This window comes from Pleurodeles waltl, chromosome 7 (genome assembly GCF_031143425.1).
Source record: "Pleurodeles waltl isolate 20211129_DDA chromosome 7, aPleWal1.hap1.20221129, whole genome shotgun sequence".
NCBI classification, from domain to species: Eukaryota; Metazoa; Chordata; class Amphibia; order Caudata; family Salamandridae; genus Pleurodeles; species Pleurodeles waltl.
Genome location: NC_090446.1, coordinates 1,498,687,337 through 1,498,700,180, shown reverse-complemented (window position 1 = coordinate 1,498,700,180; position 12,844 = coordinate 1,498,687,337). Strand labels below are relative to the sequence as shown.

The window sequence follows — 12,844 nt, the reverse complement described above, 5'->3', positions numbered from 1 at the left end:
AACAAGCCCAGAGAACGTTTATGTACCTAAATACGTTTTACAGTGTTGGATATGACATGAATTACTGCTATAACAGGTATTCCTTGCACTTTTCAAAATGTACCTGCTGGCAACAATTTTCAGTGACAAATGTCAAACTCCGCAAAAACAACAAGTGATGGACGGAATGCTGAACATTGTCAAACATTCACCCCCAGTACAGTGATCTGGGCCTAAATCCATCGTTTTTTTTGCTGCCCATGCCATTCCAGTTTGGACCCAGCCATATGCAAATCAGTCTTGACCCTGTTCCCCATGGGAACAGTCCAGCCCGAACTGCTAGGCCAGGCCTTCCCTGGACTGGAAACAAGCATCCTGGGACCGGTTTCGGGGTTTCACCCCTCATCAGCCAGGCTAGCTTGAATCCAGTGGCATGGGAAGCACGGGACCCACGTCTGGGCATACCCTTCCCACTTAGGGCGACAAAGCAAAAACAACAAGTGATGGACGGAATGCTGAACATTGTCAAACATTCACCCCCAGTACAGTGATCTGGGCCCAAATCCATCGTTTTTTTTGCTGCCCATGCCATTCCAGTTTGGACCCAGCCATATGCAAATCAGTCTTGACCCTGTTCCCCATGGGAACAGTCCAGCCCGAACTGCTAGGCCAGGCCTTCCCTGGACTGGAAACAAGCATCCTGGGACCGGTTTCGGGGTTTCACCCCTCATCAGCCAGGCTAGCTTGAATCCAGTGGCGTGGGAAGCACGGGACCCACGTCTGGGCATACCCTTCCCACTTAGGGCGACAAAGCAAAAACAACAAGTGATGGACGGAATGCTGAACATTGTCAAACATTCACCCCCAGTACAGTGATCTGGGCCCAAATCCATCGTTTTTTTTGCTGCCCATGCCATTCCAGTTTGGACCCAGCCATATGCAAATCAGTCTTGACCCTGTTCCCCATGGGAACAGTCCAGCCCGAACTGCTAGGCCAGGCCTTCCCTGGACTGGAAACAAGCATCCTGGGACCGGTTTCGGGGTTTCACCCCTCATCAGCCAGGCTAGCTTGAATCCAGTGGCATGGGAAGCACGGGACCCACGTCTGGGCATACCCTTCCCACTTAGGGCGACAAAGCAAAAACAACAAGTGATGGACGGAATGCTGAACTCCCACATGCACTAGCCCACTGTTAAACCTGACAGACTTAGGGTGGTCACCCCCAACTTTTTGCCTGCCTCCCTCCAATTTTTTGACATTTGTTTTTGCTGGTTTTAGTACTCTGTGCACTTTACCACTGCTAACCAGTGCAAAAGTGCATATGCTCTTTCCCTTAAAACATGGTAACTGGTTCATCCCCAATTGGCTTATCTGATTTACTTAGAAGTCCCTATTAAAGTGCATTACATGTGCCCAGGGCCTGTACATTAAATGCTACTAGTGGGCCTGCAACAATGATTGTGCCACCCACATAAGTAGCCCCTTAACCATGTCTCAGGCCTGCCATGGCAAGGCCTGTGTGTGCAGTCTCACTGCCACTTCGTCTTGGCATTTACAAGTACTTGGCAAGCCTTAAACTCCCCTTTTCTCCATACAAGTCACGCCTAAGGTAGGCCCTATGTAACTCATAGGGCAGGGTGCTCTGTTTTATATGTCCTGGTAGCGGAAAATTCCTAAATTTGTTTTCCACTGCTGAGGCCTGCTCCTTTCATAGGCTAACATTAGGGCTACCCTCATATACTGTTTGAGTGGTAGATTCTGATCAGAAAGGGGTAGACAGGTCATATTTAATATGGTCAGAACGGTAATACAAAATCCTGCTGACTGGTGAGGTTGGATTTTACATTACTATTGTAGAAATGCCACTTTTAGAAAGTGAGCATTTCCACGCACTTACAGCCTGTCTCTAATCCATGTCTGGGCTGACAGCTGCCTTGTGTATTTCACCCAGACAACCACAAACACAAGATGCTCAGTCACACTTGCACACATCTGCATACTGAATGGGTCTTTCTGGGTTGGAAGGGTGGAGGGGCTTGACACTTATATTTCAAAGGCCAGTGGTCTGCTCTTACACAAAGGACTGCCACAACCCCTACTGGGACCCTGGCAGACAGATCTGTACTGAAAGGGGATCTTGTGCTCTTCAAACCGACTCTTTGAAGTCTCCCCCACTTCAAAGGCACTTTTGGGTATATAAACTGGGTCCCTGGCCCTCCCAACTCAGACACTTCCTGAGACAGATACTCTGAACCAGATCCTGCAACCTGCCAAAAGGAGCTGCCTGGCTGCCCAAAGGACTCACCTGGACTGCTTTGCTGTGAAAGCTTGCTGTTGCCCTGCTGCCTTGCTGGCCTTTTGCTCTGTTGAGAAGTGTTCTCCAAGGGCTTGGATTGAGCTTGCCTCTTGTTTTCTGGTGTTTCAGGGCCAAAAAGGCTTCTCTTCAAAGGAACTCCTTGTGCAGGGAAACTCGACGCACAGCCTGCTGGAATCGACGCACAGCCTGTCTAGCGGTGAAAGTATCACTGTATCGCCACACCGGAATGATGCAGCCCGGCTTCCCCGAGTGGAGATCGACAGTGCCAGGAACGATGACGCACAGCCCACCGGACCGACGCATCGCCGAGCCGGAACGGCGCAGCCCAACTTCCTGCGTGAGGAATCGACGCAGCACCTGCAGTGCTGATGCATCGCCCACCAGATCGATGCAGCACCTGTACCTTCGTTCAGCATGCCGTGGATTTCTGCACATCGCCCCTGGGCGTCAAAAGAACCTGCATCACAAAGAGAATTCAAGCCTGCGTGCCGGAATTCAGAGCAAAGCCCTTGCCGCGTGGAAAAGAATTGACGCATCGTCTCTGAGCACCTGGAAATCCGACACACGTTATTTTTCCATGCATCTTCTCCTCTACTTTCTCCGTGCGTGTAATTTTGACGCATACCATGTACTTTGTGCACACAAAAAAGACATTTGTTGCTTTTTGAAGACTTAAGACTCTTCTTATCATTGCAAAAGTGAGATTTCAACTTGTATTTATCAAACCTTGATTGTTTTGAACTTAATTCACTCAGATAAATATCTTATATTTTTCTAACCCTGTGTGGTGTATTTTTGTGGTGTTTTCACTGTCTTACTGCATGATTTTGGAGTGTGTGTGAGACTTACCCTGACTAGGATTGTGGTCCCTACTTGGACAAGGGTGTATACCTCTGCCAACTAGACACCCCATTTCTAAAACCCATATAGAGACCCTTTTACTATAAATGCACTGCAAAGAAATCTGGTATTCTAGACATTATGGCAGCTGAAAAGGTCGTCAGCTTTTGGAATTCCCACACACCCTCTGATGTCTACTTCACTCCTGGCTTGGAAAGGGGGGTGGAGGGGTTGCTCTAACATGTGCGGCACCAAGCCACAAATTTGTCCCAAGGATATGTGTATACAGTTTTGGCTGAGGAAATCCTGGCTGCCAAGACAGCATCAACCACCTCCGGAGGAAGGTTAAAGGTGTTCAGCTGTTGCTGCTCAATCTCCGAACATGAAGATGGAGACAGTGAAGGCCTCAGTCCTTGCGGAAGGGCAGCCCGATTAAAGGACAAATGCTCAAGCCCTGGAGTTTTAGACACCATACTCTGTGCCTGATCCGGAGTCACTAGGATGACTTGTGCACAGTCCGTCCTGATCTTCTGTTGAACTCGGGCAGGAGTGGTATCGGTGGAAAGGAATATTGAAGTCCTGTGTTCTACTCAAGATGAATGAGTCTACCACAAGAGACTGCTTGGAAACTCCATTAGGCAGAAGTGCTGCCATTTCATGTTCTCTGTGTGGTGCAAAGAACGAGCCAAAGATCTCTCTTTTTCACAGAAGAAGCCTTGTGTCATCTCTGTATGTAACTGCCATTCGTGATTCACCGGGGGGTCAACGGCTGAGCTTGTCTGCATTGGCACTCAATGAACGTGCCAGGTGGTTCACCACCAGGAAAATTCCTTGGTTGGTCCAGCCCTTTCCAGAGGCGCAAGGCCTCTTGGCACATGGTTCGTGACCACCGCCCTGTTTGTTGCAGTACCACATGGCTCTGCTTTGGTCCGTGAACAGCCATACTATCCTCCCCTTGATTGACAAAGGAAGGCTTTTAACGCCAAGTAGATTGCCCTCAGCTCCAGAACGCTGACATGGAGCCAGGACTGTGCTGGAGACCAGAGGTCTCTGATCACCACCTAACCTAGCTGGCCACCTCCAACCCAGAAGCAATGCATCGGTTTGTCCCAAGCCCCTAATGTTGTGTCCATTAATGCCCCGGTTGAAGGACTTCCGTCAATACATTAGTTTTAACCTCCAAGGTGAGGAGCTGCAGAAAAGTACTTTGGCTGCCCAATGCATAAACCATTGTGTAGGAAGCATATTCCTCTGTGGCTAGTCGTGGGGAGAAGACCTGTATCCAGGGAGGTACTGAGACCACTAGCCACCTACAAGTCCCCGAACCATTTATAATCTTGGTAGGGCTGAGCTAACTCATCACCTAGGTCACAATCATTATATGAATTAGCCCGAAAAAGGAAATGCCGAAGTGTGTGTCAAGACTGTGATATTTGAATTGGGTGTAACAGTGTTGCAGGCGAATTCCAACGAGACTTTTTTCGAGGTCAGACCGTCGATTCTGTATCAAAAAGGAGAATTGGGGCCGCTTCTTCATGCAGGAAAGTTGACATCTGCGTCAACGTGCCCAGGTTGGCATGGGTCATGGTGCCAGCGTCCAGAACAAGACCCAAAGGCAAAATAAATTTGGAGAATTCAGCTGGCGCAGAAGGTGAACCTGATTGCAGTTTCCCAGGTAGAAGGCTTCTCTGCTTCTTGGGGCAGAAATGCATGCAATAGTGAGTTGGAAGGGATCCGAAAAGGTGGTATATGATCTGATGTGGCATGTCTGAAGGCCCCAGAAACTAGGGTCGTGCCGAACCCAGCTATGGGAACGGCTTTTGACACTGGCCAACGTAACGTAATATACACACTCATTAACAGGATGGGAGTGAGATCAAGAAGAGTGGCACTCACTTTCATAGGCGAATGAAAGTGGTGCGAGGGAGCACAATCCCGCTTCAACTACTTCTGTTCCTTATGCTTACCCGAGGTCTTGGAGACTGACCTCTGGAACAACTTAATTGACTCTGGGAACATGACTAAGAGCAAACCTTGGATATGGAGCGGGACTGGAACGGTTCTGTTGCAGAGGCTTCTTATGCATGGTGATGGAAAGTTTTGCCTTGTGTTCCCTGGTCGCCTTTGGGTCCATCGAAACAAAGTTGCTGCAGACCTTGGAGTCATGGCTCGACCTCAAGCACTACAGGCACACTTGATGGGGATCTGTCACAGACATTTGTTTGCAACAGTGGCTACAGAGCCTGAAACCAGTCATTTTAGTTTGCACACTAAAGAAAATGTAGCGAGTCGAGAGGAAGCTCCTGATCCGTGTCTGGTGGCAGGAAAAGAAAATAACTGACATCAGTGCACAGGAGTAGTACCTGTGTAGTCCCCACACACCATTTCCGGACTGGAATTGCGTCAGTGCAGAGCCACAAGGCACCAGCTTCCGGCGCACAGAAGTACTGCTGAAAAGTTTCTGGATCCAGTCTGACGAGCAGGAAATATTCAAAATGTGAGGAATCTGCAGCTAGGAGTCTTTATCTGAACAAAAATATTACTGGAAAAAAGAGAGGGCCTTGCAATAGTTCCCAGATGGACAATACATACATATGCATTCTAAAGGAGGATCAAGAGGAAAACAGAAGCAACACTGGTTGAAAGAACTGGGTTGTGGCTTTTTCAAAGCAAGCCTATAATTCCCAATGGGAATACAAAAAAAAAAAAAAAAAGAGTGGGGAAGAGCAACCTACTGTCAGGGCTCAGATCATCCATGGCTATATTGCTCAAAATAATGTCCTACCTGCTAAAAGTGCCAAACGGCAAGGAATGGAGGACTGGTCACTTAATGAGAAAACCAGATGACATTATAACATAACTAAGCTGCAGAAACGCTAACAAAATTGAAGCAATATTTTCTGATGGTTCAGGAACTCAACAAGAGACAAATCATTTATAGGTAGCTGTTCACAGAAGAATGCAGTGTAAATGGAAAGTGGAAAAGATCACAATCTCGACTAAAGATGGAGTTATTTCTATACACAAGAAAAGTACTCAAGGAGTCGCGTGGCAATAGCAGACGAAAGGCACCAGGTGACCGAGACAAACGCTTGTAGAGGAATGGTGGCACATCCGACAACCTTTGTGAAATATGTATGTCATATAGATTGAAATGTAATAAACTGAGGTTTAGTATAATAACCCTTGCCCAGACTGGGTGGATAATTGGGGGAATCTCTGAACCCCACACAAACAGCACTGTCTTTGTCTGTTATCCAGGGGCAAAGTTAGTTTTGTTGGTTTTGGGGTTTTTATAGCAAGGAGAACCGACACTGCTGAAGATGGGGGTTCATAAAAAGGACAAAAGCTGGGCAAGAGGGAAACAACCGTGATTGGGTACACTTTCTCAGGCTAATTACCCAGTACCACAGTAAAGGGCACACATTTAAATAAGTGACAAAAGATATGGAGACATTTAAAAATTGGGGATCTGGATATTCTGTACTTTTCAGTGATATTTCATAAAGACCCTGAAGATTCTGAAGGGTCACAAATCATAACACACCTCCTCCCTCCCCCCCATTACTTTAGGCCTTTGGAACATGAACAAATGTCTGTTGCCTTGGGTTGTGTGCATTACAGGTTAAAATTAAGAGACCTGGGGCAGGTACATTCTCTTGGATTTGGACTTGACCATTACCCCTCCAAATATTTCCAATACTAATTCATTGCATCTTGCAATACAGAGATATTAAATCAAGTGAAGAGGACCTCACTACGGCTGGAAATTTCAACTCTGTACAGGACCCAGAAGCAGAATGCTAAAGTCTGCTTCATACCTATATAAAAGATAGCAAACAAGAAGGTTCAAAATTTGTTTTGTGAATTTTGACTTGTAGGTATGTGAAGATTCTAGAACCCAAGACAAACTTCTCCTTATCACATGTGCCCCGGGTCTACATGTAAACAGATCACATTTTTACAACCATGCTCGCAATTTGCAGGCTTCTAGGCGAAGAATGGCAGCTAGTGCTGCGTTTCACAATACCCACACAAATGTAGAAGTGGGGGTGGGGTTTCAGAACAAAACAGGGACCTTAAGTTTGGAGGTTAAAAAGTAAATTGCGTAGGGACACAAGACACAGGAGGGAATTGAGCAATGGGATTAGGACAACTCAAGTACACCACAAGTCTCCTATTGACACACCTGAGGCACAGTAACTTCTGATTGTTCTGGGACGTCTCACATTACAGATACTCATAGGATATGTCTGTTAATATGCAATTTCTTAGTGACAAAAGCCGGAGGTATCTCTCCCAGCTATACTACAGGATCTGCAGAGACTGAGGAAAATGTCAGGTTTCAGAGGGAACAAAGATAAATCCAAAATGTTTAACATGTTCATCCCACCCAATAGTGTGTCACTTCAGTAACGTATTACAGTGAACAGAGAAACTTCGTTAAATATCTGGCCATTTAAATAAATGCACAACTCTGCAAGGCTAACTTTAAAAATATCCACTCATTTCAATCACTGCCCACCTCTAACCTCACGGAGGATGTTGCTAAGTGATCCTTTTTTAGGTAATTACATCCTTAATGTATCAATTGGGGGTGAGGGAGGAGAAAGACTCACCTGCTAGAAATCTTGAAATGTGCCTAATTTACATAAAAACTGTTTAGAACATTTAAATTACCTAAAAGGTCAAAGTATATGGTACAGGAATACACCCATGGCATGGAAAGTTAAATGCCGCCTGTCGACTACAGCACCTTTTGTGCCATCCAAGACAGTGGCTGTGGAAACATGCCTTCAGGTATGCCCTGCAACTGGGCACTAGCAGTTTCAATCCTGCTGCCCAGACCTGTCAAAAATCACCCTTTTGACAGGTGGGGCAAAAGGACTTTAAATACTAAATTTAATATTAAATACGCCACCAGTAAACATCTTGCTGTCCACAAGGTGGGGTGCATACTATAGGAGGAAAACCTGTGACACATTAGAAATGTCATGTTCCTCCAGTGATTACGCCCACAACAACACTGTCACTGGTCAGCCTGTAACTGGCACATAGAAAAAGGCAAAGCACAGCTTCCAAGCTTGAATCCGTAACTTTTGATTGATGCCAGCTATTGACTCAATTGATAGACTTATTATTATATATTAAAGAAAAATCTAAACTAAAGGAAAAAGTTAGAATTGTATTAAATATTTGGAAAATGAAACTTTCATTAGAAAATTACCTTCACCCTGCCTAAAACTGCTGGAGGATAATTTGCATTAGATCTCCAGCAACTGCCCAGCCATTCTTTGGCTGAATTGGGTGTAAAATATTCTCTCAGAACAGCCTGCTTACCAGAGGGAAATTTTAGTTAACACTTGGGATGCCTCAGCTTTTGAGTGACCACAGAGGCAGGTACTGTTCATTACCATGGCCACACCTCTGGGTAGACACACAGGCTCGGCACAAGGGGAGAAGGGTTTCCCCGATCTTGTAATTTGAGGGTGAGGAACACTGTGGGATTAGCTTAAGTGGGAAAAATGGGAACTACTGAAAAAAAGGATAGGGCTGCCCTCAAGAACCTTCCCACATTGGTTAGGGAGTGTCCAGAAGTTCCACCGCCTATATGGAGCAAGGCATAAATGTGACACCCCAAGGAACCATTCTCAGACCTTTCTGGACCTGTAGAAGATCAGAAGAGCACTGGACCTGCTGTATGTGAAGTTATAGGAGCCCTGAATGACTCGGACTGAACCTGCTCCTTCTCGGTACCTAGGACAAAGAAGTAGACTCCAAGGGTTAGCTGGCTGACCTCCTGTGTCTCTACAGGGACACAAAAAGATTTAAGAGTCTTTTCCTGGAAGTACCCAGCTGATCAGTGGCACCTGCACTGGACTTTGATGTTGACCTCTGCCTGACAGCTTGAAAGTATCGAAGTGCCATCTCTTGAGGTCCTGTGGGCCTTAGAAGTGTACTCCTGTGGAGGTTTGGGCACCAGAAGAAATTTTGGGAACTTTGAAAAATGTCTCCTCCAGCGCTTAGGGGGAACTACAGGATAAGGTATTCACTGGCAGTTCCACAGGGTTGGACTGAATTTCAGCTTTGTTGCCATCCAGCATCTCAGAAAAACATCCCGTTCTGCTTTGTGCCTTCTACATTTTCAGAGAGAAAGCTGCAACGCTATAGGGAGACCTGCTTCAAGTATCCAGCTATCCACTATGGTGGCTACAATTTCTGCGGTAACCCACAGAGGAGGATTTTTTATTCTTAAAACAGTGAACATCCCTTGCGTTGCGGCTCAAAAAAAAAAGAAAGTTTGAAAACGTTTCTGACTTCCCGACTTTCAGTGAGGACCATTCACTAATGGTATCGACCAGGGCTCAGATCACAGTCTGCCTCAATTCAAATCTAGGTCTTGGTCTTCAACTTGTACAGTCATTGGCTCTTTATGCTTTTTGTCACCATTTTCACTTTTATCTTTAAAAAGTTATTTCTGGCTTCCCTTATTAGAGTTTTGGTGATTCTTTACTCTCTTTATTTTAAATGTTTCTCTTTATTTTAAAATGGTTTGCGGCATTTTATTGCGTTTTATGTGCCTTTTTCGGTGTATGCACTGCATAAAGACTTCAGACGTTCCCTTTAATATAAGCCAGACTGCTTTGTGTCATTTTACTAGGGATTGAGCCTGAGTGCAATTTGTGTGACACCAAGCAGGTGGTAGCCCTATCCTCTGAGGTGGACTGCGGTCCCCCAAATAATAATCCACTTTCCAACAGAGGTGAGATCAGATTCCTAAAACTCTACAAATTTTACCTGGGCTAGGAGAAAGGCAAGGCAAGGATGGTCATGAAAACCTTATTGGTCACAAAAGATAAAGGATGACTGGCTTGCTCAGAAAGCTTAAAATATTAATTATAAATTAACCGCTCTAATGAAGAAACAGTGAAAAAATGGGCTATGGATCAAATGGTAGCCTGGAGTGCTCTTGAGGAGACGCAAAGCTACCTGAACAGTTTACATCTAATAATCTTTGCTGAAGCCTGGTCACAAAGACTACATGTGAAATCCGGGATGATATAGCGATCAAAAAAGCTTCACTACACTTCCCTCTCCACTCACCCTTACCTTTAAAATACACTTTAAAGCAGAGGAAGAGGAAGCCATTATGTACCAGAAACAGTAACAATGCAGATCGCTAGAAGATACGTACAAGGGGTCACGTTAAATCACTTGACACTTGCAAGTTGGACTTAGTTCCCAAACGTAAAGCATTAGCAAAATACACAGTATTGGGTGATGCATCAGGGCAACAGAGAAGCAGAGGACCACTGACAGCATCTGAAAGAGATGGTCTGATTTTGTAACTATATGGGATCCTCTCCAAGGGAAGAGAGAGAAGCTAGAAGCAAGTGACGCCTTAAGCATCTCTATTAATTTCATAATTAATAAACTGTGGCTCACAGAACGATTACTATAATTGGAGGTGATATCTTGAGATAGGTCCTTCATGAAGAGGACTCAGCCACAGAAGGTTTTTTTTGCCAAAATTAGAGCACAATAACATATGAAAGACAGATGGGTCATTGACACTAATAATCAGTTTTTACTGTGGTACAACTGTAGGCAGCATAATCAAGCACTACACATTTTCAGTGCCAGGACACCCTATGGGGCAGCAGTCAGGCTTTATTAAAGTGTTAACCCTACAGTGCGGGATTTAGGCACGACCAAAGCCCAATTTCAAATTAAGCCTCTTCCTTAGGTTCAACTTTTCTTTATGCTTGCATGGTGCCTTCATCATCACCATATTAGCTCTGTATCAATGTTGCATGATGAGCACACATCACCAAGATTATGACACCCAAACCTGAAGAACAGTTGCTTTTAAGACAGACACAAAAATGATACTCCTTACCCCTATCTTTACATATCCTACCTAGGATCCTTTTACTACTCTGCCTGAATGACCCAGCTGTTCCTTTTAATGTAGTGTTAAGTTAATCTACATCAATCCATGAACTGCTCGGAAACTAGACCACAGCATCTAGCTAATGCATCCGTACTTACCCACTTGCGGGTAATACTCGCTGCCATTGTCACCACCAGAGGAGCTGCTCTCATGGCTGGGGGAGGGTGTAGACGGTTTCAACATCTCTGCTGTTTGAAGGAACCTGTAGAGGAGGACAAGACAAAATGAACAATATTTCAGGAAGTAAACAGTAGTCCTTTACTCCAGGCTCACCCTCACTTACCCACAACAGAAATTTACAATTCAGTCCTGAAATGAAAAGGGTCACTGCCTTGAAAAAGGACTCAAGAGAAACCCCCTTGATGTCAATAACTTTTAGAAGATTTCCACAATCCCGGCCAATAAAACGAGAAGCTTCATGTATGCACAGGCTTGGAAATCAAGAGGAAACCTCCACAGAATGTGAATGATTAGGATCCCTGACAAAAAGGGTCTCACAAATATTTGTGAACAGGAGCAACACCCGCAGAAAGTGACATGCTGAGGCTCTCATTTAATTATTAGAGGTTTTACATAGCACAGACAAGGCCGTATGGGTGGCAAACAGATTTACATAGGAAGAGAAGAAAAATACACATGAAAACCATGCGATGTGAAAGGCAGCAGCCTCATTAAACATGCAGTCACACTGCAGCATTCATAGTGCAACATATTGACAGTTAAGCTCTGCTCATCATTCTGTTATGTAGAGCAAAGGTCTCATATATATCCTCCAGGTATTTTTCTCAAATGTCTAATGTAGCAGTTTTTTCTTCGCTTGACATATTTCTGTCTTAGTATTAAAAATGTGTTCTGGGACGTAAGGTTTATTCGTACAATGTCATTTTTCATTGCTTTTTCAACAGGCTCCAAGAGCTTTCTGACAAAAGTATTTGTTCAATGGACAAGAATATGAGAATAATTTTAAGTGTGAGTGAGGCGAACTGTCTGCAAGCACAATTGTGTACTTTCTTTCACATTGTGAAACACAATTCAGGATGTGGCACTAGGATGTGGCACTAGGATGTGGCACTAGGATGTGGCACTAGGATCTGGCACTAGGATGTGGCACTAGGATGTGGCACTAGGATGTGGCACTAGGATGTGGCACTAGGATGTGGCCCGGGTGCACCTCCTCCCGCGGTCATTGAGGACCAATTTAGAGTTGCACGGTACTGGCAGGGCGCAAGCAAAATTTAAGTTACTGTGCAGTAACATCTTCCGGACTGTGCAATTTACTAGTTGTAAAACCACATGGAATTCCTAATTCAGTGGGGTTTAACACAAACATACACCAGCTGGTCCCAGCTAGTGATACATATATGCTGTGGTCTCTGTGTGGAAAGAGGCTGTAAGGTGGGGCGTACGGCAAGTAGGATAAGAAAGGAAAACCTAAGTTCTGGCAGAGGAGAACATTGTGTGCTCCCTTTACAGAAAAAAAAGCTTAGCATGTTTTTTCCAGATGGAAATACTGCTCAGAAAAATCAGGACCGTCGTTCTACCACCAGGGAAAGCAAATGGGTGCGGGAACACCAGGTCCACTAGGAATCAGAAGGAGTGGAATTCCATATTTACCTCTAATCAGGTCACAAGCCTTCTTTCTACACACTGAAACGTCTGCATGATCTGAAGTAAAATACATGCAGGCTTGACAAATTCTTAACTATCCATATCTTGATCTGGCTTACCAGCCACTCAGGGTGGGGGTGAGTTT

At 45.0% G+C, this 12,844-nt stretch overlaps 1 protein-coding gene across 2 annotated transcripts in view; it reads right to left on the bottom strand.

Annotated features, from left to right (window-relative positions):
• The window catches only part of SMG9 (SMG9 nonsense mediated mRNA decay factor), a 94,204-nt gene that overhangs the window by 15,023 nt on the left and 66,337 nt on the right, over positions 1 to 12,844 (bottom strand). For both annotated transcript variants that reach the window (XM_069201260.1, XM_069201261.1), the window contains exon 10: positions 11,190 to 11,293. In XM_069201260.1, coding sequence (XP_069057361.1) covers positions 11,190 to 11,293 — 104 coding nt within the window. The remainder of the gene's footprint in view (positions 1 to 11,189; positions 11,294 to 12,844) is intronic.